The sequence below is a fragment of the Natrix helvetica genome, assembly GCF_964273705.1.
Source record: "Natrix helvetica genome assembly, chromosome: Z".
Lineage (NCBI taxonomy): Eukaryota > Metazoa > Chordata > Lepidosauria > Squamata > Natricidae > Natrix > Natrix helvetica.
Genome location: NC_138554.1, coordinates 24,205,571 through 24,233,209, shown reverse-complemented (window position 1 = coordinate 24,233,209; position 27,639 = coordinate 24,205,571). Strand labels below are relative to the sequence as shown.

The 27,639-nt window shown below is 45.2% G+C and overlaps 1 protein-coding gene across 1 annotated transcript in view; it reads left to right on the top strand.

Moving 5' to 3' along the window:
• Window positions 1-4,314: 4,314 nt before the first annotated feature.
• CACNG7 (calcium voltage-gated channel auxiliary subunit gamma 7) overlaps window positions 4,315-27,639 on the top strand; it is a gene marked incomplete at its 5' end in the record, with an annotated part of 43,193 nt that continues 19,868 nt past the window's right edge. Inside the window, 3 exons of the mRNA XM_081970950.1 lie at window positions 4,315-4,510; window positions 9,006-9,110; window positions 24,763-24,903. Coding sequence (XP_081827076.1) covers window positions 4,315-4,510; window positions 9,006-9,110; window positions 24,763-24,903 — 442 coding nt within the window. The remainder of the gene's footprint in view (window positions 4,511-9,005; window positions 9,111-24,762; window positions 24,904-27,639) is intronic.

Genomic DNA, 27,639 nt, shown 5'->3' with positions numbered 1-27,639 from the left:
TGCGGCGGCCTCTTATTTTAACCGCACAACAGTGATGTGGTTCAGGCAATTACAGGATTGCATCCCGATTCAAGATGAGCGTCTTCACCAAGACCTCACTAAAATCATTTCGGCCACCCAGTTCTCGGCGGACGCCACCCTGAATTCCATCAAATTTGCGTCCAGAGCTCTATCCACTTCTGTGGCTGCACGGAGGCTTCTTTGGCTCCAAAATTGGCAGATGGACAATAAGTCCAAATGGAATCTGGCGGCGACGCCCTTTTTGGGTCCCAACCTTTTCGGGGATTCCCTAGATCCAATCCTTGTGGAGAACAAGGATAAGAAGAAGGTCCTTCCCTCTAATACCAAGAAGCCGGATAATTGTCCGTCTTCATACCGGAGGCATTCTTCTTTCAGGTCTTTGGACCAGGATTACAGACAACAAAGGTACGCCCCCTACAGGTACGATAGGCAGAACCAACGGCCATTTTATCAGGATAGGAACAGGTTCCAGAGCCAATCCAAATGGCCCTTTCGGAGAGGGGGTGGCCGTCCCTTCCGCAGGGGGAAATGACTCCAACCCGAGTCTACCCATAGGCGGCCGCTTGGCATCCTTCACGGATCAGTGGGATCAGATAACATCAGATGCCTGGGTCAGATCAACAGTAAGGGAGAGTCTCGGCTGGAGTTCCTCGCCCCTCCCCTGACGCTCTTCAGGACTTTCGCCCCCTCCAGGGACCCAGAGAGGCGCCGCTTGATGCTCCAAGCAATCCAACATCTGCTGGACATTCGAGCGGTCGAACTGGTTCCTCAGGAGGAGTGGGGTCAAGGCGTGTACTCCAATTTCTTTATAGTCCCGAAGAGCTCCGGGGGATGGAGAGCAATTCTGGACTTGAAGCGTCAGAATTCCTTCCTGGTCTATCGGCCCTTCAAGATGTCCTCACTCAAGTCAATTCTTTTGGGAATCAGGCAGGATGACTTCATGGCCTCAATAGACCTAACAGAGGCATACTTACACATTCTGATTCGGCCAACTCACCGCAAATTCCTCTGTTTCTCCCACGGGGGTCGACACTATCAGTACAGGGCTCTTCCCTTTGGCCTAGCCTCTTTCACAAAAGTCCTGACGGCAATGGCGGCTCACCTACGGTCCAGACCGGTGAAGCTCCATTGCTACCTCGACGGTGTGCTTGTCCTCGCCCAATCTCGGTCACAAGCAATCCAGGATTTGCAGATTACCATCCAGACATTACAATCCCTGGGGTTCTCCATCAATTTCCCCAAGAGTCATCTCTCCCCTTCAACAAAGATTCTACACTTGGGCTCGATGATAGACTCGAGGTCGGGCCTTGTTCAACTGTTCCCAGAATGTCTTACAAGCCTGCAGACACTCGCACGATGCGTCCACGCAAGTTGGTTCACTTCCATCCTGACCTTGGCACAATTGTTGGGCAAGATGGTGTCGTGCATAGGGATTGTCCTGTGAGTGCGATTGCATTCCAGGACACTCCAGTGGGCCCTCATCCCATTTCATCAGAGAAGGTTGAGCAACTCCCTGCACCCCATTCGGCTTGCCCCAGTCCTCCACTGGTCCCTGAAGTGGTTGTTGTCCCCGTCCTTGAACCGCGGGGCCGGTCTGGGAACCGGACCGCATATCCATCACGACGGACGCCAGCCTCTTTGGATGGGGAGCAGTGATGGGAGTCCAGCCTGGTGCAGGGGCGGTGGTCCAGATCCGACCTGCGCCACAACATCAATTGGTTGGAGCTGAAGGCGGCTTGCTTAGCCCTTCTTCATTTTCGGGACTCAATAGCCAACCGCCATGTCCTCCTCTTGACGGACAATATCGCAATGAAGGCCCACATAAATTGTCAAGGGGTGACCCACTCCATGAGCCTGTGGCAGGAGGCTCGGAAGCTCGGCCGGTGGGTGGAGAAGAACCTGGCATCGATCCTGTCAGAGCACATATCGGGGGTTGCGAATCACCAGGCAGACTGGCTGAGCCGGGCAACAGTGGATCACGGCAAGAGGCAGCTGGACCCGGAGTTGTTCCACAGAATTTGCCTCAGATTCGGTGAGCCACTGGTGGACTTGTTCGCAAGCCCGAGCAACTCCCAGCTCCCGCGATTCTTTTCCTGTTTCCCGGCTCGCAATGCGGAGGGCATGGACGCCCTCAGAAGCCTAAGGCCTCCAGGCCTTCTTTATGCCTTTCCTCCCCTTCCTCTCGTTCAGGGCACCCTGAGGAAAATAGTGTTAGAGGGGGCCCATGTCATCCTGGTGGCCCCATTTTGGCTGAGGCCCCCCTGGTTCGCGGACCTTGTTCAGCTATCAGTGTCCCCGCATTGGAGGATTCCCCAGGAGGAGGTCACTCTGTGGCAGGGGGTCCTCAAACATCCGGAGCCCCAGTGGCTCCAGCTGACTGCCTGCGCACTTGAGTGGCACATCCTGAGGAACACAAGCCTGTCCGCCAAGGTTATTTCCACCATCGAAGCATCTATACGCCCCTCAACCACTCGCATTTATAACTGTACGTGGTCCATCTTTGCATCATGGTGCGGGAGGTTCCAAATTAACCCGGTTTTGGCCTCGGTCGCCCAGGTCCTCAAATTCCTTCAGCACGGGCTGGACCAAGGCCTATCCCATAACACATTGCGCAGGCAGACAGCTGCCCTGTCTTCAATCCTAGAAGGGGAGGGTCACTGGTCGTTAACTCAGTCACCATTGGTGAAACACTTCCTGAAGGGAGTGCAGAACATGTGCCCCCCCCAGTCCACAGGTTCCCCACATGGGATCTGTCCCTGGTCCTTGGGGCCCTAATGGAGGCTTCCTTCGAACCTTTAAGGACCGTGCACCTTAGGTTTCTTACCGTAAAGGTGGTTTTCCTGGTGGCTGTTATCTCGGCCAGACGCATTTCCGAGTTGGCTGCCCTGTCGTCCAAGGAGGATTTTTGCCAGTTCCACCAGGACAGGGTGGTCTTGAGGTTAGATCCGACCTTCTTGCCAAAGGTCAATTCTATGTTCCATAGGGCGCACGAAATCTTACCCAATTTCTGTCCCTCCCCGGTTCATGAGAGGGAGGTCCGATAGCATCGCCTAGATGTCCGCCGTGCCCTCCTCATTTACCTCAGGCGCACATCCACTTTTCGTCAGTCAGAGGCCCTCTTTCTGTCTTTCCTCCCTAGATCCCAGGGGGCCAGGGTTTCCTCTGCTACTATCGGTCGGTGGGTGCGGCAGGTCTACCAGGCTGTTCACAGGGTTCCACCGCAGGATATCACAGACCATTCTACCAGGAGCGTGGCTACCACCACTGCCTGGGCTACCAGGGCTCCGCTAGAGGATATCTGTCGGGCGGCTACCTGGGCTTCTTCGTCCCTCTTTATCCGGCACTATCGGCTGGATCATTATGCTTTGGGGGATGTGGCCTTCGGCCGTAGGGTGTTGCAACAGGTGGCGGCCACCCCTTCCCCACAGCATGTGACCCGCCCTGGGATTTAGCTTGGGTATGTCCCTGCTGTAGCCCCTCCCACTGAAGCCACAGGAAAAAGAGTGTTGGTCCTTACCTGAATGCTTCTGTTATGTGGCAAAGGTGGGAGGGGCTACTTTCCCACCCTGGGGAATGGCTTAGGTCGGGGTGGTCGGTGTATTGTTGCAATGTATTTGGTGTTGTTTCCTTACATACTGCTATCAGCTTTTTCCATTCAACTTCGGAAACTGGGAGCCAGGAGGGAAAGGAGGATACTTAAGAAAAACCCCTCAGTCTTTGGACCAATCAGGCTGTAACAAACCCTGCTGTAGCCCCTCCCACCGTCGCCACATAAAAGAAGCGTTCAGGTAAGGACCAACGCTCTTTCTCTTTTGGTTTCTGGTATGCGCATACGCCCCAGCCAGCTAATCTTCACACATGCCGGGGTCCGGGAAACCTGAAGACCAACTGGACAGTGCTGGTTTAAGTGTCCAGGTCTCTGGGACGTGCATGCACACTGACCACCTGGTCTTTGAGTTTCCAGGGCTCCGGCGTGCATGAAGACCAGCTGGCTGACGTGCATGTGATGCCGGAAGCTAGAAGACTAGGTGGTCTTCAAGTTTCTGGGGCTCGGCACGTACATTTGGTTTGGTTACTCGGTGCCCAAAAGGTTCGCCATCACTGGTATAGGGTTTTCTGCTTGAGCAGGAGGTTGGACTAGAAAACCTCCAAGGTCCTTCCAACTCTGTTATTCTGTTTGTTGTCTGTTTGGTTTGGTTTTAGTACTCCCCAGGAGTTTTGGACTGATGGGGGTTTATTTCTCTTCCAGATCCTTGCGCTGCATTTGGCCAGTCGCTCCCTCTGTCACCTAGGATGAGTAACTGCAGCAGTCGTGCCCTGACCCTTCTGTCTAGTGTTTTTGGAGCGTGCGGACTGCTCCTGGTGGGCATTGCTGTCAGTACTGACTATTGGCTGTTCATGGAGGAAGGGATTGTGTTTCCGCAAAACCAGACCACGGAAATAGTCATGGCACTCCATGCTGGCCTCTGGAGGGTTTGCTTCTTTGCAGGTAAGGGTCTGAGGGCTCTCTTCCAATGCTGCTTTCATGTACGAGCCTTAGGACCATATCTTAGGACCAGTCTTAGTATTTCCATCTTAGGGTCTCAGGACCAAACCAGACTCAAGCTTCCTCATTCCCTAAATTCCTCTATATTCTTCAGATCAGATCAGATGCAAGCAACCAGAGCCACTCATGAATAGAGTCAGTAACTTTATTATCCACCACCTATGTTGCAAGAATCTCACCAGGCTGGTTGTCTGGGGAACAACCAGGTAAAGCTCCATGGATCTTGAGGGAAATCTAATTTATGCTGCTTGCAGTTGCAGAAAGACTCCAAGCTAGGCCCTTGCTTGACTCCTCTTTCCAGCCTAGCTGGTAATTTTATAACATTTGATAGCTAGAGTAGCAAAACAATGCCTCAAGTGAAGGGCAACATTCATATTTGGGTAGATTCTAGTCAATTTAATTCTGACTGACTACATGCAAAGTTGAAATCACTGGCCAATGTGGGAACCCAAGAAACGGGGGGGGGGGGTGTCTTCCCAGAGCTCTGGAGTGGTCTGCAACTCAGCTCTTGACAAGGTTCTTCAGAGAGCTGTCATTCACCTAGATTTAGCTTTAAAAGTTGGCTCTTAATTCCAAGCTATTCTAATCAGGCTGGGGAGGCAAGGCAGAGTTGACTTTAGGGATGTATTCTCCTCCAAGAGAGAAGAATTCATTAAGAACCTTGGAATGAAAAGGTCTGCCTGTCTTTTTTTCATTGAATAATGCTAGAAATATTGCAAATGCTGCATTTACAAATATTGCATTTTTTAAAATTGTGCAACTCAACTATCCACCCATGCACATTTAACTATCTTGTCTTTCCTATGCAACGATGTCGCCCTTTATTCCTGCCTCTAAGCCAGGGATTGTTACCCTTTTTGTGCCATGGATCCATTTTGACAGTCTGCAGACCCCTCTCCCCCCTCAAAAAATTGTCCATTTAAATTGGCCTCTCTCAATCTCAGCAACTTTAAGATGTATGAATTCCCAGAATTCCCCAGCCAACTGGCTAAAGAATTCTGAGAGTTGAAGTCTGCGCATCTTAATTGAGCTGAGATTGAAAAACACAGGTTTAGATACATAAAATAACATGCATACAGGTAGTCCTTGACTTACAACCATTGAAGCACCGAAAAAAAGATGATTTATGACCAGTTTTCATCATTGCAGCCCATGATCAAAATTTGATTGCTTGGCAACTGGCATGTACTTATGACAGTTGCACGGTCCTGTGGTCACATCATCACCATTTCCAAACTTCCCACCCAGCTTCAATGGGTGGAAGCCGGATTCACTTAATGGCTGCATGATTCTCTCAACAAATGCAGTGATCTGATTAACAATTGTGGCAAAAAAAATGGTCGTAAAATGGGATAGAATTCACTTAACAACTGCCTTGTCCAGCAAAGGAAATTTTGGACTCAAGTGTGTTTGTAAATCGAGGACTACCTATATTAGGAACTCTGTGACCCATTGGGCCATCCTTTCAGAAGTATTTCCTCACCAGATTCTTCAGAGTTTTTAACAGAATTTTTGACAGAATTTCTATCTAAGGCACTGCCTTCATTGGACATGCATTCAGAGATGCGTCTGTCTTGAAAACACCCCATGTTGAACTGTATAGCACAAACATCAGCACAAAAAATGTTTTGTGACATTTTGTGTTATATACCATAAACTGTTTTCGGTGATTTTTGTGTCATAACATGTTTTATAAAATTTGCCGAATTTCATTTGAATGGGAGTCCTGGGTCCCAGATTTTGGACACATTCTGTAAGTTAACCCATTTGAAGTACCTCGGTTAAAAAATTGTTGCCCAATGAGACACTGTTTTGTCCAGAAAATTTTGGTGGTCCGCAGAAAAATCTTTGCATTTTTGCATTTTTTGCATTAAATCATGGATCCTCATACAGCCCCTGGGCTGGATATGGCCTGCAGAAGCAATTATTCCCACTCGTGGATGTGGGTGGGGTCCTTCAGGCACTTAGCTTGGCTGCCTGTTTAGTAGCTCCAGCCCTTCCCTCCCTCCCTGGGAGTCCAGGCGCTTCAATGAGTGATGTGCAAAACTTGGGCAGGGCTCCTCAAAAGGCAGAATTTACAGGGGGCCGATCTAGCGCCCGGGGCTGGCTACAAGACAAACATTCATTCTTGGCTGTATTTGAGATTCTTAGTTGCAATTGACAGCAAACCTAGGGTTGACCCCGTGCTTTTCTCTCTGCTAACAGGTGGCCAAGCTAAGTGCCTGAAGGACCCCATCCCATCCTTAATTCATATTAATGGTCCACAGGATTTAAACTTATGAATTTAGTGGCCCTAGAGGTCTGGAAGGTTGGTGACCCCTGCTTTTGATGGCACATAATCAAACAATCAAACAAAACAAACAATCAATGTTACTGGTAATGACAATATACTTTTATTACATCTAAGATAGCAGGTGTGGAATAGTGCAATAAACATAAGAGACATTTCTTTATTCAGTTCCTTGTTAGATTGTTATCCTGGAGCTCAAAGTCCTATGCCCTGTAGTTCCTCTTACTCTTTTGCTCCACATCAATATCCCTATGAAGTGAAGAAGAGTGAGTGGCCCAAGATCACCCACTGAACTTCCATGGTTGGAAGTAGAACTTGAATCTGAGTCCTCCAGCGCTGGTTGAATATATGAACTAGTAGATCTCATGAACAGAGCAGTGTGTATGCATACCTGATGCTCCTTTTGAATATGGGACTTTGGCTACTTGTTCCTTGACCCAGGGGCCCTTCCTAGGGGCCTTTCCTGTGACTTTCTGGCAGAAAGGGGAGGGTAAACTGGCCGAACCATCTGCCAGGAAACTGTTGAAGTGATGTAGGACAAGGAGTGGCAGAATCTGTGGGAGGAGTTAAAAGAGGAACCAGCCTAGAATCCCTACGTAACTATTAGTGAACTAAGCCCAAACTTCCTTGAATTCTGTTGACCTTAACCCAAAAAGATATTAACCTTTAGTTGAGAAGATTCTTGTGCATAGGCATAATGAGCAATAAATCAGTTCAGTTGGACTTTCACAAGGGGATCTGTGAGGATCTGATCTTTTATGGCACTCACTAAAAAGGATCCCCACTTGTCTCCACCCACCTCCTTTCTGCTCTCCTATCCTTAAGAGGTGCATATATGGGGCCATTGTTTAATTTTTATCCCAAGACTAGCTGATAACACGGCATTGCCAGGGTATTTATTTATAGGGGGAAAATCAGAGGTGGGTTGCTCCTGGTTCGACCCAGATTGGGCAAACCGGTAGTAGCAGCGTTGGGAGGCTCTGCCCATCTGCCCAGACACTTCTGCGCATGCACAGAAGCACCACGCGCGCACAAGCACGAGTAAACTGGTAGTAAACAAAATGGAAACCCACCACTGGGGAAAATGTCCAGACCAAACATAATTTTTAATGTTGGTTCCCCCCCCCCGCTTACCAGAGGTAGCCCCTTTGTGGAGTACTATGAAGTCGTTACCATGGCAACTTCACTGACTTGTACAGTAGAAGTCATTTTATGGCAGTACAGTAGAAGCCATTTTAAGGCACAACAGGATGTATCTTAACAGAACACACACACACCAGGAGTGTTAGGTGTGTCTGACCCCCAAAGTATTTTTTTCCAGAGAGTAAGTCATCTTTGTACCTAGTTTGGTTGAAATTGCTTGAGGCACTCCAGAGTTATGCTGGAACACACAGACAGACAGACAGACACACAAACAAACACACACACAGACACACACAGAGTATATGATGAAACAGTAAAAGAAAAAAGTTATATCTCCTCCAGGATGAGGCCCCAGGTCCATGTTCTGGACAGCAGAACAAAAATTGACTGTCTTCTTTCTCTTCTAGCTTAGAACGGCTTTGGAAATGGCCAGAGGCATCCTGCTTGATACTAGCTCTGAGCTGACTTATCTTACAGAAGTGGCTTGTTTGAAGGGAAGTGTATATGACTACATAGTAATTTGGCCTTGCTGATTTGGGACTTCCTTGCTGCAAATAGCACTTAGACTTATATACTTAACACTGTTTTACAGCCCTCTCTAAGCAGTTAACAGTGTCAGCCTATTGCCCCCAACAATCTGGGTCCTCATTTTACCCACTTCGGAAGGAGTGAAGGCTGAGTCAACCTTGAGCCTGGTGAGATTCGAACTGCCAAATTGCTGGCAGCCGGAAATCAGCAGAAGTAGCCTGCAGTACTGCACTCTAACCACTGCACCACCATGGCTCATTTCTTCCCTGCAGGTCCTATACCAACGTTTCTAAACCTCAGCAACTATAAGAGGCATGGACTTCAATTCCCAGAGTTCTCCTGGGAATCCCCAGCTGTGCTGCTGAGGAATTCTGGGAGTTGAAGTCCACTCTTCTTAAACTTGCTGAGCTTCAGAAACACTGCCTAACATGGGCCACTTTTGCTGTCTGAATTTTGATGTCTTGTTTCTCTTTTTAGGTCAGAAAAAAGGCAGCTGTGTGGCTTCCGAATACTTCCTTGAGCCCAGGCCTGACCCTGATCCTGAAGGTCCCCTTGTTACGGAGAACACAGAAAATATTCTCAGTAAGTAGATAAGATATCTAGACATGATATGATTCCCAGCATTAACAATAAATTAATATTACTGTATTTTTCAGAGTATAAGATGCATCTTTCCCCCCCCCTAAAAGAGCATGGAAATGTTGGTGTGTCTTATACACTGAAAACAGCTCCCAAAGCCCACCCCGCATCCCATTTTTGCAAAAAACGGGCAGAAAATGGCCCATTTTCCACAAAAATGCTCCCATTTTTTGTGAAAAATGGGCTGTTTTCAGCCCATTTTTCACAAAAACAGGGTCATTTTTTCCTCCCCCCAGCCCTGTTGAAACCTGCAGAGTGCTTCTGGGGGGCAGGGAGGACAAAAATTTATTTTTCTTACTTACCTCTTCAAAATCTTGGTGTGTCTTATACACCGGTGTGTCTTATAGTCCAAAAAATACGATAGGCACATATTACAGTTGGAAGCCAAATCAGCACAGCAGCCGAAAGAAAGAGTTAATGCTCTACATATAGTATGTCCCTTTGCACCTAAGGTTCCTAACTTATATCTCAGGCCGTCTTTCATTTTTAAAGCCATTCACACAATTGCAAGTCCATTCCGAGAAAGTTCTTGCACACAAAACACAGATTTGGTCCATTTAAAGGACAGAAATCTCAGCCTGTAGTGCATTCCTTGCTGTTATTTATTTTATCCACACCAGATGCCCATCTCCATCATTTCCAAGATTTTAACAACCACAAAAAGAGGCATTGCATTAATCCTTTGCTGCCACCTGCTCAGCAAAGTTAAGGTTGCAAGTCTGCCTCTTCCAACGTTATGGTGATGACATGTATTTTGAGCTCTTGTAAGTCACTTACAAATGTTTATGAGTCAGCTTCAATACAGAGTTGTTAATTTTCACAGATGAGAAAAAGTACTTGCACACTTTGCAGTTGAGGAAAAGGGCACTAAATGTACTAACAGAGAGGCACTTAGAGGGTGGGGAGGGAGAGAGAGAGACCACCTATTTTCTTGAACTTTTCCAGAAACAGTTCAGAGCAACTGGTAAGTCACAGGCAACTGACAGAGAGGGGCGAGAGGGGCATCTCTTCCCCTCCAAACTTGCTGGATTTCCAGACACAACTTCTAGGCTGAATCCTGGTTTGCCAATGGTTTGTCCATATCATTTGAGAGAAATGTGCCATGTGCATAAGGGGCAATGATCAAGGACCTGGATACTAAGCCCCCTATGGCTAGGGTGCATATCAGAGGCTATAGGACTTGCCTAAGTCGGTTTGTATTGGGGAAGGGGCTGGGCTACAAACCAGCTGAGTTCTAGTCTCCCCCCCCCCCCCCAGGAATCAAGACTGGATGGATGACTTTGGGCCAATCACCAGCAATCTATGAGTTCTAATCCCACCTTAGACATGAAAGCCAATTGGATGACTTTGGGCCAGAGGCTCGGCCCAATTTGCCTCGGTTCGGCCAAACTGGTAGTGGTACGGTGGCCTGGTTCATTAGAAGCAGTAACGACCAAGGCCTGCCACGCCACTGAATCGGTTTCTCAATCGCTGCTGCCGCCATCATGTTTTTTAGTTCTGTACATGCGCAGAACAGTTTTAATTGAATTGTGCATGCGTGCACACGAGCGAACCAGCAGTGAAGCCAGCCAGAACCCATCCCTGCTCTGGGCCAATCACCAGCAACCTATGAGTTCTAGTCCCACCTTAGTCATGAAAGCCAATTGGGTGACTTTGGCCTAATCACCATAAGTTTGCGAGTTCTAGTCCCACCTTAGGCATGAAAGCCAGTTGGGTGACTTTGGCCCAGTTCCCCTTTCTCAGCCCAACCCACCTCACACAGGAACCACAGTTTAAGCATCAGAGGTGGTATTCAGCCAGTTTGGACCGGTTCACCTGAAACCGGTAGTGGAAATCGCGGGTGGGCCTGCCCACTCGCCCCGGCTCTATGCCATTCTCTTTAGGCACATTTTCAAGCTGCATGCATGTGTGCAAGCCATGCACGCAATCAAAGCGCATGCGCAGAAGACCCAGCACATGTGTGGACAGGTTGACTCTCGTGCTCACATTTGCGAACTGGTAGACAAAGTAAGTGAATACCCCACCCCTGCACTGTGAGTTGGATAAGAATAAAGGCAGGATAGGAATCAGTTGATCCATAAAAAATGGAGCCAGGTTTCTGTGCTAAGTATCATATTGGTAATTAAACCAAACGCTGCCTCTGGCCGCCTTTCCACTGGTGGGCTGGGAGATCTACCCAACCCAGATTCAGTTGACGGACTCTCTCCGCATGTGCCCTCCCGTTTTTGAGCCACCCCTGTTTTTAATATATTTAGAATGCTGGCAGATTACGGAAATTACTTGGAGGGTCAGGCAAAACTGCAAGTGTCAGACTCCCATTTTATACTTTGTTAAATACAGCTCAGGGGACAAAATGCATCAGTGGTTAAAGACGCTGAGCTTGTCAGCTGGAGAGCTGCAGCGGGGTTTGAGACCCAACGCTCCACGCAATGGAGTGAGTTCCCATTACTTGGCCCAGTTCCTTTCCAGTTCGAAAGCATACAAATGGGAGTAGATTAATAGGAACCACTTCAGAGTGCAGCCATGCGACATGGAAATTGTCTTTGGACAACGCTGGATCCCTCAGCTAAGAATCAGAGAGTTGTTCATGACTGACAGGGAAGCGTTTACCTTTAAATACAGTTAGTCCTCAATTTACAACCATTTGTTTAGTGACCATTCGAAATTACAACCGTATTGAAAAAAGTGACTTACTTTAACTTTAACTTTTATTTGATTTCTAAACCGCGCCCTCTCCCAGAAGGAGTCCTCGCACCTTACAACCAGTCCTCGCACTTATGCCCATTGCAGCATCCCATGATCACATGATCCAAATCCAGGTGTTTGGTGCAGTTTCCTGGGGTCATGTTACTGCCATTTGCAACCTTCCCAGCTGGCTTCCAACAAGCAAAGTCAATGAGGGAAGCCGATTTGTTTCATGATCACATGATCCACTTAACAACTGCAGTGATTCACTTAATAACCATGGCAAAATAGATCATGAAAATGGGTACCACGTACTAACCACTTAGCTTAACAACAAAAATTCTGATCTCAAGTGTCATAAATTAAGGACTACGGTCATAAAAATTGACCAGAGATGGTATGTTCGGACCGATTTACCTGAACCGGTAGTGGAAATCGTAGGTGGGGTCGCCCACACGCCCAGCTCCATTTTGTCCTATTTAGGGATGTTTTTTGAGCAAAGCGCATGCACAGAAGGCCAGGCACATGCATGGGTGAGGCAAATGCACACACATTTGCCAACCAGTAGGGAAGGTAAGTGAAAACCACCCTCTGAAAATGACCTGGTCAGATTCCCTGGAAGGAGTTCACAGGCCACAAATTTGAGGCATCTGCTTGAAGTCGCAGACATGTATAAAAGTGCAGTGCCTAAGGGCTTGAGATCTGGCATCTTAAAATCTTGTCTCAGCTGCCAATGTAGTAGATGACCTCGGGCAAGCCCCCATTTCTCCAATGCAGAGATTGGGGTCTCCATGAAGGCGATCAAAAATATCAAGATGGCAGCGATAATCATGTCATCAAAGCACCGTCTTTTTTACATATGTGTAAGAAGAGTGATTGGGTTTGTTTTTTACCCCAACATTATCAGCTGGCAGGAAACATTGATTTTGGTAGTCATAAGGAGATAGAGGAGCACTAAAAATGGTGCCTCCCCTTCTTCTGATCCCTGCTTAGTCTTAAGAACAAAACCATCAATGGTTGCTATCCTTAGGAATTTAATGCAGGGCAAGTTAAAGAATGATTGATTGATTGATTGATTGATTGATTGATTGATTGATTGATTCCCCCAATTTGTAAGCCATTCAGAGGTGCTTCAAGAACAGAATCTTGTAAAATAAATATACCAATACAATAGTAGAGTTGGAAGGGACCTTGGAGGTCTTCTAGTCCAACCCCCTGCCTAGGCAGGAAACCCTATACCGTTTCAGACAGATGGCTATCCAACATCTTCTTAAAGACTTCCAGTGTTGGGGCATTCACAACTTCTGGAGGCAAGCTGTTCCACTGATTAATTGTTCTAAATAAAAACAAAGAAAGTTCATTTCTCCTCCCACCAAAAGTAAACTGCTAAATCACTCTCCCTAAAAAGGGGGCAGGCTTGAGCACATAAGAATGTGCTTGAAATGACATATTTGGCACAGTGGCAGAGGTGTCCAGGCATATGACGTGTCCCTCAGCCTATTTCTGAACATGGGTCTACCACTTTTCTGAAAGGGTGCTAAACCCCTGTCTGAAAATAGTCTGAATGAAAGACAAAAGACCTGGTTACGAGATGGGGGATGGGGCGGTGAAATGGAAGGAAATTATTGATAAACTTTATTTTCTACTAGGGCTGCAAGGGAGTGGGTAATTGATTAAGAATGATTAATGATTAAGAAATCCACTTCCGATTTTGTCACTGGCCTTAGTCAGAATTAGCTAGTGCAGGAGTAGACAACTATGGCCCCTTTATTCCTTGTGGACTTCAACTCCCAGAACTCCTCAGCCAGCCATCTTGGCTCAGGCATTCTGGGAGTTGAGGTCCACAGGGCATAAAGGGGCTACAGTTGCCCATCCCTGGGCTAGTAGATGATGATGGAGAAAAAGCAATTATGACTGTCCTGTGCATAGTAACAACAGTCACAGCAAATGGACCCACTCTCCCCATCAACTAAAGTAAAAAGAAAGAAAAAGAAAGGAAAATAAAATACAACGTATAACCATGCAAACCAAGCCAAAGCTGTGCAAAATCTGTAACATACCTAATGAGGATTGAACCACAAAAACACGACTAGAGGAGCCAGTTTAATTTCCTAGTTTAAACCAACTTTTTATGCATTACAAAATTATCTCTCTAGTAAGAGGGCACTAAACCTGTTTTCAAAAAAAGATCTAGTGCTCTTTCTGGTGGGTTTATAAGGGGCCAGCATGAGATCTGACAATGTTTTGGAAAAGTGTCTCTGCAGAAGCCAAGTTTCTAGATTCTTTGATACTCAAACCCTGGTTATGAAAGGCAGGTTTCCACAACCAACAAGACCCTCATTAGCCTAACATGGTCAAATGCTCCTATATTTCCTTCAGGTAAAGTCCAACAACCAGCTACTCCAAATAGTTATATCAACAGTGTTTCCCACATTTTGCTAAATTACTGCATTCAAATTATGGAAACTGGTTTGAGGTGTATTTTTCCACGTCCCTGTACTGATCAGTAACACGTCCCTGATCAACAAATCAGGCTTAAACTTTTCCAGAATGCAGAAGTGTTTCAACATCTGTTGATTTCACAGACATGCAGTTTATTTCCCATTCTGCCTAAACAGTGTGATAATGTTGTCAAAACGATGCCATGCAAGAAGCAATAAATAGTGCCACACAATCTCCACCCCTCTCATGTAGAAACAGACAGTTTTTGTTGTGATGCATGATCCTCAATTCAACATTATCCTTCTTCCCAGGACACCTTTGTTGAAAATGTTCTGATTCTGATTTATTAACTTTAATCAGTATTCTCCCACCGACCCAGGAATCAGGGTTCCTAAGGGTAGAGATGGGTTTAATTGGTGCCTCAAAATTTATTTGTTTTTAATCCCCAATTTTCTTAAGGTAAAATGCTCTTTGCTCTAACCCAGGTTGCTAATTCAAAATAAATCAAGTACTCTTGACATGGACTATTTTCTTGGCAAAAAAGGAGATGATTGATGGAGCCTTGCAGAAGGCTCCCTTATAAATTCCCATCCAAGAATTCCAGAAGAGTTAACAAATTGGCAATTATTTTATGGAGAAAATAGGATGGGCACGGCAGAAAGACAGAAAACCTGTACATGGCTCTCTTTTGTTGGAGGTTGGAAAAAATGAAGGGGGCCTTGCAAGAGGTGGGGGGGGGGGAATGCCTTAATTTGAACTTTAGGGTGCCAGCCAAGTTCCCAAGATTTAATGGGTGTGGCATGAATTAATGTTTACCACCAATAGGAATCAAGTGGATCTGGGATTAAGTGGGAAGCTACTTAGTTCTGGATTCAAACATAAGAAAGTGTTTAAACATACCAAGGTGTAAACTATCTATCCACATGGACAAAGACGTTTGAGGATATTTGAAGGTTGGTATGTCTTTTCAGGCAAAATCTAGAAGCTGCCCCCAACAGCCGATCAATAGGTTCAAATATCCTACCTAGACTACAAAAATCCAAATATAAATAACTACAGGTATTCCTCACTTAATGGTTCTAACTGGGACCAGAAACTCTTGTTACCAAGTGAAGAGGTAATTAAACGAAACATCAGATGGTTGCCCCATTTAGTGACAGCAGTCCCAGTTCCAGTTATTAAGCAATTCACCCACAGTTGTTAAGCAACATGGCATGTGATTGTGATTTGCGGCTCCTGTTGCCTTCCCCATTGACTGCTTGTCGGGGTGTGTGTGTTGCAACTCTCATAAATGCATGACAGATGCCAAGTGCCCAGATACTGCAGTGGTCATAAGTGTGAGAATCACTTGTAAGTCACTTTTTTTCAGTGCTGTCATAACTTTGAACAGTTGCTAAATGAACGTCGCTAAGCAAAGACTACTGGTATAAATGACAGCTAAGGCTTAAGGATTCCTGTATCTCTTGGCTGCCATTCTAACAATCGTTCAGAGGTCTGCAGCCCAGATAGGATACATCTAGGTATGATGGAGAACAGCTGTTTGGAGGGTCTGCTTTGCTATTGGATTTAGCCTCTTCTGAAGAATGGTCAACTTGATGTCCCAATAAACAGAAGAAGAGCCATGGTGGTTAGAATGCAGTATTGCAGGCTAACTCTGCAGCTGGACAGCAGTTCGAGTCTCACCAGTTCAAGGTTGACTTGGCCTTCTATCCTTCCAAGGTCGGTAAAACGAGGACCCAGATTGTTGGGGGCAATAGGCTGACTCTGTAAACTGCTTAGAGAGGGCTGTAAAGGACTGTGAAGCAGTACATAAATCTTAGCGCTATTGCTGTTGCTAAACGTTCCAGACAGATGATTGGTGAGTGGAGAATCTGCAGGGTAAAATTCATAGTTCCATCTTTTGGGAGTATATGCCATGGCGCCCAGCAGCTCTTTTAACCAAGGAGAAAAGAAAGAATACCTGAGAATATCTGTGGTTAACAGTGGCTCATCTGATTGTGCCAAAGAAATGCACAATGACAGAGGTGGGATTCAGCCAATTCTGACTGGTTCTGAAAAACCAGTAGTGGAAGTTTTGAGTAGTTCAGAGAACCAGCAAATACCACTTCTTGCTGGCTCCGCCCACATCTATTTGCTGCCTCCCAAGTCCCAGCTGATCGTCTGGGTCTTTTTCTGTTGCCCTGCACAGGAGAACAGGGCTGGAAAGCAGGTTAGTGGGGTGGAGACGGAATGTGGATTTTACAACATCCTTCCCCCAGAAGTGGGATGGAAATTGAGATTTTACAGTATCCTTGTCCTGGAGTGGGATGGGAAGGGAATGAAGATTTTAGAGTATCCTTCCCCCAGGAGTGAGAAGGGAATGGGTATTTTGCAGTATCCTTCCCCTGCCAAGCCACACCCACCAAGCCACGCTCACCACACCCACCACGCAGGCCACACCCACAAAACCACTAGTAATTTTTTAAAATTCCAGCACTGCACAATGAGATATTGATAGTGCCATGGATTGCAACTGGCATAAGAGTGCAAAAGCACACTCCTTCAGAGCCGCTAAAGTCCTGAGATTGAGATTAAAGTAGCTTTGTGGGAATTTGGCAAACAAGAAAAGATCTCCATGGCAGCAGTTAGGAGTAAGTGGGGCTACCATATCTGTTCTGCACAAATCCAGATAGCCACTAGATCGTAGTAATGAGTTTAGAATCCGCTGTGTCTCGCTGCTGCCATCAAATAATTTTATCACTTTTTGCTACAGATAACCCTTCAATTTAAGTGTTTGTGTGTGTGTTTTTGTGTGTATGTGTGTGTGTGAGAGAGAAATATGAATATATATTCCTGCCCCCTCTGCTGGATAAAATAAGGAACTACTTCACTCTTATATTTTAACCTGGGAAAAAATATTTTGTGCTCCCAGCAGCCAGCGCTGGTCAGAAAATGGTGCAATCCTGGCATGCAGAGAGTAGAAAGAATTATGCAGCTCATTATTAGTGCTGTCCCAAGCAGAAATTCCAGCAAGGACAAATGGGATAGTCAATGGAAATGTCATTTTATCAGCAGCAAACTCTTATGCAGTTCCACACAGAAAGGAGAAAACCCAGCTATGACACTGTGCAGGAAAAAGCACACTTTAAGCAGGAAGTGAAGGCACACAGGATGTTTGTATCCGGATGAGGGAGAAGAAATCTTAAACAGGTGAAAAGGAGTGAGTGGCATTTATTGGAAAAGAGATGTTTACCGGCTGTTATCAAACCTGCCCTTCCCGGTTTTATATTTATTCTTTTTTTTTATACTCAGCTATACCCAGAATCCTCTATCAGGACAAGCAATTACTAATGGAATGGAGATCAGATAGGAAAGGTTGACTGATGGCCTCATGTCACGTCATTCCTGTAGCCTGAGATCAATTTCCCCCAGCTCAGTGCCTATTTGATCAGCAGGCCTTCTGCTACGATGCCTGTGGGGAGGTGGAAACAGACGCGCAGATCACTTGATTTCCGATTTCTTGGCAGCAATACCAAAGTGATTGGCTACTGTCTTCTTCTGGGATATTGTTTAGTTTCTCAGTCTACCCTAAACCTGTAATATTCCCTATTGGTTCTCCCACGTAACCCCCACCATAGACAAGAGAAGTCACTTACTATCAACTGCTGGGTCCGAACAGATAATAGGACCAGTAAAAGAGAATATTTGTAGCTCATGATTGAACTGTGGGGTCCTTGATGCTCTCTGAGATTGGTGGTTTTCTTGCAGGCATTTTATTACCCAACTAGGTAACATCTAGTTAAGGGACGCGGTGGCTCAGTGGCTCAGATGCTGAGATTGTCGATCAGAAAGGTCGGCGGTTCAAATCCCTAGCGCCATGTAACGGAATGAGCTCCCATTACTTGTCCCAGCTTCTGCCAATCTAGCAGTTCGAAAGCATGTAAAAATGCAAGTAGAAAAATAGGAACCACCTTTGGTGGGAAGGTAACAGTGTTCTGTGCGCCTTTGTCCACATGACCACGGAGACGTCTTCAGAAAGTGCTGGCTCTTCGGCTTTGAAATGGAGATGAGCACCGCCCCCTAGAGTCAGGAACGACTAGCACATACATGTGAGGGGAACCTTTACCTCTAGTTAACATCATCAGTACTAGCAGAGAGGCTATTATTGTCATAATGAGGAGTCACAATTCCAATGGGGTGGGGCTGGCGTAGACTAGAAAATAAGAACAATAGGGAACGAATAGAAGTTTTCTTCCTTGTGTATAGAATTATTATGCACAGGGAATTCTTTCAAGAAAGAACATTCAAAATCATGTATTTTACTTTCAGAGATGGTGCACTTTGCCCCCAATATGAATGCCTATATAGTCTGACCTTGTTTGAATGCTGCAGAACGTGGAACAGGAAATGTCAGTTTATAAGATGACCCTAACTATTTTATATTGCAGGCAACAAATACCAAACTATCAATGCACAGAGCAGAGCTATACAGGTAGTCCTTGACTTACGAGTACAATTGAATCCAATTTTTTTGTCGCTAGGTGATTAATTTGTTAACTGAATTTTGCTCCATTTTATGACTCTTCTTGCCACATGTCTTAAGTGAATCACTGCAGTTCTTAAATTAGTTACACGGTATCTGGCTTCTGCATGATCCCGGGAGGTCGCAACGTGTCATAAATATGAACCAGTTGTCGAGTATCCGAGTTTAAATTACATGACCCTGGAGATGCTGCAATGGTCATAAGTGTGAAAAATGGTCATAATTCACTTCTTCCAGTGCCATTGTAACTTCAAAAGAAAGAGCCAGGGGGGCACAGTGGTTAGAGTGCAGTACTGCAGGCTTTTGCTGCTGACTGCCAGCTGCCAGCTGCCTGCAATTTGGCAGTTCGAATCTCATCAGGCTCAAGGTTGACTCAGCCTTCCATCCTCCTGAGGTGGGTAAAATGAGGACCCAGATTGTTGGGGGCAATAGGCTGACTCTGTAAACCGCTTAGAGAGGGCTGTAAAAGCACTATGAAGTGGTATACAAGTCTAAGTGCTATTGCTATTTGAATGGTCCCTAAACAAATTGTTGTAAGTCAAGGACTACTTGTACTGGAAAACGTCTATCTCCTCCTCCTCCGCTTCCTCCTCCTATTACTCAAAACTTCGTACAGCATTAAAAAAGTAACACTACTACTCTTCCATACCATAATATATAAAATAAGGTGATGGGCTGCTGAGATAGGAACAAAATCTAATATATATTCTGTCCTCATCTCAGCAGCCTAACACCTTGTTTTACTCTCTGTGTTAGTTTTCTTGAACCAGGTGGCTTAGGGAAGTTATCCAATATTTTGATCAGGGCATAGATTGAGAAAGTTGCTATAACCAGACCCCTAAAATTAGTAGCAAAGTCACACACAGCACTTGCCGACTACACAGCAGGACACATCCATGTCGTTTCTCTTGGCAATTGTGTAGATAGAAGTTAGTGATTCATCATGTTCCTCTTCTCAGATTACTCGGAAGCTTGGGGAATTTGGGGTGCTCTCTCATCTACCTTTGAGGCCTTCCCTCAAAGCTTCTTCAAAAAGACAGTCCGGGTATCTTGATGAGGAAAGTCGTTGAATGCAGAGCTTGAGAGAATCTTGCATTATTAATTCAAGCACGAACTTGGATAGTTAGAATTTGCCCTGCAGGGGTCAGAAAAACTGCACTTTCTGAAATGTCTTCTGTGCAATGGCTCAGAGGTGCAGGTTGCAAGTCACCCTATTTGACTATAAAGGAACTAATGAAGCATCCAGCCGCCAGCAGAGAACAGTCAGTAACAGCTGGAAATTGTGACTTATGTCACTTTATTGGAAATAAAAGATAAAAGGTAAAGGTTCCCATTGCACATATGTGCTAGTCATTCCCAACTCTAGGGGGCGGTGCTTATCTCCGTTTCAAAGCTGAAGAGCCAGCGCTGTCCGAAGACGCCTCCATGGTCATATGGCCAGCATGACTAAACCCCAAAGGCGCATGAGACACTGTTATCTTCCTACCAAAGGTGGTTCCTATTTTTCTACTTGCATTTCTACATGCTTTCGAACTGCTAGGTTGGCAGAAGCTGGGACAAGTAACGGGAGCTCACTCCATTACGTGGTGCTAGGGATTTGAACCACTGAACTGCTGATCTTTCTGATCAACAAGCTTAGCAGCCACTGAGCCACTGCGTCCCCTTATTGGAAATAGTAAACCACAAATACAAAGCTTGAAGGGAATCATAGAAATACAGTATTTATGCCAATTTTGTGTCCTAGGAAACTTTGAGTTTTTTGGGGGGAAAAGTATGTTTCAAGCAGAGTAATGAAGTCAAATTGAAGGGAGTGTATATAAAAATAGTTCCAGAATTAGTACAAAGGCAGATAATCAGATGTTTATGTTGTTTTACAAAATGACACATTTACATGTCCCTTTTTGGGTGGAGGGGGTGCCTTTGAGTGAGTGTTGATTCTTGGCAATTGCCTGAACTAGTTTCTGCAGTTTTCTTGGCAAGTTATTTCCTTGTCATTTCGTCCTACTTGGGGCTGAGTGAAAGTGACTGGACCAAGGTTACCCTGGTGGCTTCAGGCTTAAGGCGAGGACTAGAACTCATGGCCTCTTGGTTCTTCACCTGGTGCCTTAACAAGTACAAGTACCCCAAACTGGCTCTCTTCTATGTCACTGCAAAGTTATATTAGTCCTGGCTTCCCCTGGTTTATGCTTTGCTAATGAAAATAGCCAAGACTTTAATAAGGCTTAAGACCAACGTTTCCTCTAATTTTTTTTTCAGTGTGTGCGGAAAAGTATAGTGTTTGAGCGGCACATTTTCGTGCCTGAGCACCTGCATTTTTTTCACAGATGTCACCCAAGACAACAACGAAATCAGTGTTACTTGAAACTCAATTCTACCATGTAAATATCCATTAAGTAAAGAAATTCCCCTATACAGGCAGTCCTCAATCTACGACCGTAATTGATCCCAAAGTTTCTATTAATTAGTGAGACATTTGTTAAGTGAGTTTTGCCCCATTTTACAACCTTTCTTGCTACAGTTAAGTGAATCACTGCGGTTAAATCAGTAACCTAGTTGTTAAGTCAATCTGACTTTCCTACTGACTTTGCTTGGCAGAAGGTTGCAAAAGGTGACTACATGACCCCAGGACAAGGACACTGCAACCATCATAAATATGAGGCAGTTGCCAAACATCCAAATTTTGATCACGTGGCCATGGGGATGCTGCAATGATCATAAGTGTGAAGAGCAGCTGTAAGTCACTTTTTTCAGTGGTGGTGTGACTTCAGTCATTAAGTGAACTGTTGTAAGTTGAGGACTACTTGTATTCAAGTTCAATGAATGATTCTCTATGGGAAAAGGATCAAAACTTCCCTCTATCCACATTTTCCATACTATGAATTACTTTATATGCTTTATACTTTCCCCCTTACTATCCAATAGTCTGCAGTGATGTTAGCAAGTTATGAATAAATTACCAATTGATGTAGATTAGCAATTGGGGTACATAAAGAAACAAAAAAAGAGGGGAGAGGAAGGAGGGGGAGGAAGGAAGGAAGGAAGGAAGGAAGGAAGGAAGGAAGGAAGGAAGGAAGGAGGAAGGGAGAGACAGAGAGACAGAAAAATGAAACAGGAGAAAGAGAAAAAGAAAGGGGAGGGAGGATAAGAAAAAGAGGCAGAAAAAAGAAAGAGAGAAAGAAAAAGAGGAAAGAAAGAAGGAAGGAAAGAAAAAGAAAGAAAGAAAAAAGGAAGAAAGAAAAGAGAAGGAATAGAGGCTAAAAAAGCAAACAAGAAAAAGTAGGGAAAAATTTTCACTGGAAAAATACTATTTTCCCATCAGCGCAAAACTTTCCTAAACAAGGTTAATTTTCCGGATTTTGACTTTCCGGTCCGGAAAGCCTCTATTTTCTTCCCGAAGCCTCTATTTTCTTTTTCTTTTTGAGCAATAAAATCAAATAAAATCTGCAGAGCACCAGCTCGACTCTCCCTTCTTGCAAAAAGATGCTCCGAACACAACACATGTACACCCAGCATGGGTTTCCACTTGCTTGCGTGGCCGAGCGCCTCCCACACACCTGCATTTCGGAAGCGGAGCCAACGGCGGGGATCCCAGCCATGGGGACTTCGCTGACAAACCGCAATGGAAGCATGCTCTGCACATCCCGCGGAGAGTTGGCTGCCGCTGCTGCTGCTACCACTGCCCCCCTCAGTAACTTTGATCCAGGAGGGAACGGCATCTCTGTCAATCAGCCACGCGCTGGCGGAGGGAGCCCAATTGTAACCCTACGCGGCCACGTTTCTGTTGGCCAAAGGCCCGCCCTCTTCTGGGCATGGCCAGGTGCTATAATATCCCTGCCCAGCTGACAGAAGCCTCCGAGCTGCCTGCAGACTAAAGTCCATCATGCTAAAGATCACTGCACGGCAGTTGGAAACTGCTGCATGGTGTTTTGTTGTCACCTGCACGGCCGCGCAGCCACGCAGCTTAGAGGGAACATTGCTTAAGACATGTGCGCGTGCGCACAGACACATATGTATGTACAGTATGTATGTATGTATGTATGTATGTATGTATGTATGTATGTATGTATGTATTTCTGTTCCACCTTTATTAGTTTAACAACTAGAGGTGGCATTCAGCTGGTTCAGACTGGTTTGGGCGAAGCGGTTGTTAAAATTCTGTCCAGTTCTGTGAAGCAGCTAATCCCACCACTGGCTGCCCCTGCCCCTGCCCATTGTTTTGGCTGGTTTTGTACCAGTTTTCGAGCCATTTGGATTTTCAGTAGTAGTACATAAATAGAGAGGGAAATTGTATCTTGTTGAGGCCTTTGAGGCAAGTGACCAGGAGACCAGGGGCTGGGTGTGATGAGTGAGGTCAAGTTGCCCTGCCCACCCAGTCACATGACCACCCGGCCACGCCTACCCAGCTAGTCATTAGGGCAGAGAACTAGTTGTTAAATTACTTGAATCCCACCACTGTTTACAACAATCCAAGCAAACATATCCAGTAAACCTCCCTCTTATTTTTTCATCCTATGCAGCTTATTTTTCCAGCAACAACCCTATCTGAGGGTGAGTGGCCCAAGGTCACTCAGCTGGCCTTCAAGACTAAGGCAGGACTTGAACTCACAGTCTCCTGTTTTCTAGTCTGGTGTCTTAACCACTGGACCACACTGGCTTTCTCTCTCTGTGTGTGTGTGTGTGTGTGTGTGTGTGTGTGTGTGTGTGTGTGTATCTATATCAACTAACTAGCCAACTATCTTTAACTATCAATCATCCTGCTATCCATCCATCTATATTGAGGGCTACATTCCTTTTTATGGTGTTTTTACTCGCGTGAGCTATTTTGGGCATAATTTTAAAGATTAAATGAAACAATAAACCCATTACAGCATGCTGCCTCCTGACTTAACAAACTGAATGGATGGAATCTATAAGTCAGTGCAATGGTTCTGTGGTGTAGATGACATAACATGCAAAAGATTGCTGTTTTCTATTGTAGCATATATACATGGACAGTGTTCACTATGCATTTGTGCTCAAAATTGCAGTAAGAACAGTGCTTCAAGTTACAATAGACTTTGGCTCACTCGACTGTGATGAGATATATTTAATACTATGACTTTGTTCCATAAGAAGATGTTATGTACACCTTCATTTATTATTTAAGCTCTAGGATTGGACTTCAAATCTTCATAATATCCTTCTGAGTTCTGCTATCAAGGTTCCTAGCCTTTTTCATCATCACGCCCTTCTTTTTGCAGTCATCAGTGTCACTTCTGAAACAACTGAGATATGTTGCACAGTTTTTCCAGAATAAGCATTTTACTAACCTTGAGGTGAAAGTGAGTTGATTTGGGTTAAGTTTAAAAAAACATTTTGGCTCGGTTACTTCACTGTGACAGAATCTGACAGGGAGTTCTTATGATTCATTTGGGGTTTTCTTTTCCTTGCAGAGAGAACAGGTTCAAAATGCAAGGGAATAAAAAGCATTCTGGTTGACCCTGACGAAATTCTGCCAATCTTTTAAATGTGGGCAGGTTGGTTTTAGAAAGAAGTGTCAGATTTAGATAAGGAGGCTGCTAAACCTACTCACGGCGATGGGTCAATAAAGTCAGGATTGAATCAGAATATAGAATAATAGAGTTGGATGGTGCCTTGGGGTTCTTCTAATCCAATCTCCCGCTCAAGTAGGAGACCCTGTACCAGCGATGGTTAACCTTTTTGGCACTGAGGAAATTTCTTCTTAGTTCTAAGTTGCTTCTCTCCTTGATTAGCTTCCATCCATTGCTGCTCGTTATTTACTAATGAAGGAAAAGATTGCTGTGTATGCTCTTAAGCCGTCTCATTTGTGGGATCCCTCTGGTCTAAGCCTTAATGTGAAGAAACGCTGGGCACAAGTCTAAGGATGGACTCAAATTTAACTTTTTCCCCCCTTTCTTTTTTCTCTTACTCCCTTTCTCCTGGCAGAGACCATTCGCACAGCCACCCCCTTTCCCATGGTCAGCCTCTTCCTGGTCTTCACAGCCTTTGTCATTAGCAATATTGGACATATCCGCCCACAGAGAACCATCCTGGCTTTCGTTTCAGGCATCTTCTTCATCCTTTCTGGTAAGGATTCAGAAGCTGGGGCTATTCTACTAAGGGAGATGCAGCTGCAAGCTCTGAGAGCTTATTTTAATAGCAGGGACAGTTCTGGGTTGAAGACCGAGAGTGGGAATTTACAGTGTGAAGAGGGGAAGATCCAGCATGGTGTTTCCGAGGTTGAGGTTACAAAAAGTGTGAACTTCAACTCCCAGAATTCTCCAGATAGCATGGCTGTCTGTATAATTGTGGGAATTAAAGTCTATACGTCTTAAAGAATCATAGGACTGGAAAGGACCTTGGAGATCTTCTAGTCCAAGTCATGGCCAAGGTAGGAGAACCTGTACCATCCTGGACAAAGGGTTGTCTAATGTTTTCCTATAAACCTCCAGTGACGGAGCACCCACAATGTCCAAAAACAACCTGTTCTATTGACCAATTGTTGTCACTCAGGAAATTTTTCCTTAGTTCCAGATTCTCCTTCTGAAGAGTCTCCAGACATCTTAAAGTTCCCAAGATTGAGAAACACTGATCTATTGCAGGGGACTCTGAACTAGGCAACCAAGACTTGTGAACCAAATCCCAGAATTCTTCAACGAGCACATCACAAATCTTAAAAGTTGACAAGTTGAGAGACCCCTGATCAAGTGGGACTGTGCCTTTGGTTTAGAATGGGTGCCCTCAAGGAGGCCTTAACACCACCACAAAGCAAAACAAACACAGATTGTGATCAATAAGTGCTGTCTGTCAATAAGTCAATCACTTATGTTCTAAATAAAAAACGAGGAGGTAAAAACAGAGACTTTAGATTCTGCCCTGGGGTCACATAAGCTACCCTAAATGTTTTGTTTTGAACAAAATATTGGCATGCGAGTTTGGTAAATGAATGAATAAATATCTATGGATAGCATCCAGATTTGCCTTTCCATTAATAAAATGGAAAGTAAAGTAATATATATACTTTATATACATACCAGGGGTTGTAACACACATACACACACACATACATACATACATACATACATACATACATACATACATACATACATACATACATATATATATATATATATATAGTCCGTGTGTATTTATAGCATATGTGTACAGTATGTGTGTGCATATATGGGTATATGCCAGTGATGGCTAACCTTTTTGCCGTTGTGTGCCGAAAGCACATGCGCACCCATAATGCGTGGTTTGCGCGACCACCCCATGTGCCCTGACTGTGCATATCCACACGACGCCCTTGTGATCCCCGCTGTTGCATGCACGACTCTCCTGTGCTCTCTCACACACCCCACACATGCGTATGTGAGCCCTGCACCCATGTGCATGACCTCCCCACCCCCTGCGCAAGTTCCTCATAGGAGTAGGGAGTATAAGGTCTGCAAGACAGGGTGAAAAATCTGTGAAAATCATGCCCTGTGTCATATTAACTGAGGACTCTAGGAGTTCAAAGGATTCGGCAGATATTGCTCATTTAACAATTTCCCTGTTTAGTGACTGTTCAAAGTTATGACAGTGCTGGAAAACTAACATGATTGCGATGGTCACAGCATCCCTGGGATCCAGTGGTGGGTTTCAATTTTTTTAGAACCTCTTTGGTAGGTGTGGCCTGCTTTGTGGGAGTGGCTTGCCGGCCATGTAACCGGGTGGGAGTGGCTTGTCAGCCATGTGACCAGGTAGGCGTGGCCAACTTGTAAAATATAGTGAAACTCACTTAGCAACGCTCTTGCGTAGCAACCAAAATGTTGGCTCAGAAACTCTGGCATTTGAAGCACGCAAGTCTTAAAGCTGTCAAGTTACAAGACCCTTGCACCCCTAACCCTTTAGAAAAAAAAAACCCATGGATGTTCAAACTTGACAGCTTTAAGACTTGTGGACTTCAACTCCCAGAATTCCTCCTCTCGCTCTTCATCTTGATGATGTGCAGATGGGCAGGGGGAGGGAGCTGGAACCGGTTCTAAACGGCACTGTAGATTTGTGGAACCTCTTCTATAGAAGAGGTTAGAACTGGCAGGAACCCACCCCTGCTGTGATCACATGATTGCCATTTGTGGAGTTCACACCTGATTTCTGACAGGGGAGGTCAATGGTGAACCTAGCAGCAAAATAGCAAGTTGTGGTCATGTGATGTCTCACTTAACAACCATAGTGGAGGTGATGTTGTAAGCTCATTGTGGTCACAAGATGTCTTGCTAAACAAGACAATATTGTCTAGCGATGGAATTGCAGAGTCCACTGGGGATCATTCAGCAAGAACTACCACTATTTGTTGAAATGCAAGATTTTAGGACTAAGCTCTTAGCCTCTGGTGCATGTTGGATGTTTGGTAGGGGGAAATTTGTCATTGTTCCCCTATTATCACGCAACAGCTCAATGGTCATCCTATTTCAAGCTCTGTTGCTTTTTTTGATATAAATCAGAGTTGCAACACTGGTGTGGTTGGAGAAGATGATGGGTCATGGGCTTAGACATCTTGTCAGAACTTGCCCCACTGGGCTGGTGGAGATGGTAGATGAAGAGGTTGTTTAATCACCAGGTATCCTGTCTTGAAGAGCTGGATAAGCTTGGATAAGGCTGTACTTCTGACAGCTGATCAGAAGAGTGTCCAAGCCATCTCTTGCTTGCTTACTCTGCTGCTTTACAATCCAGCCAGTCCTTCTAGCTGTCAGCTCCTGGTTCAGGCTGATGCTGAATATAAATTTAGTGCTTGTCTAGGAGAGCACTAAAGCTGTATTCAAAAGCATACTGAACAATTGA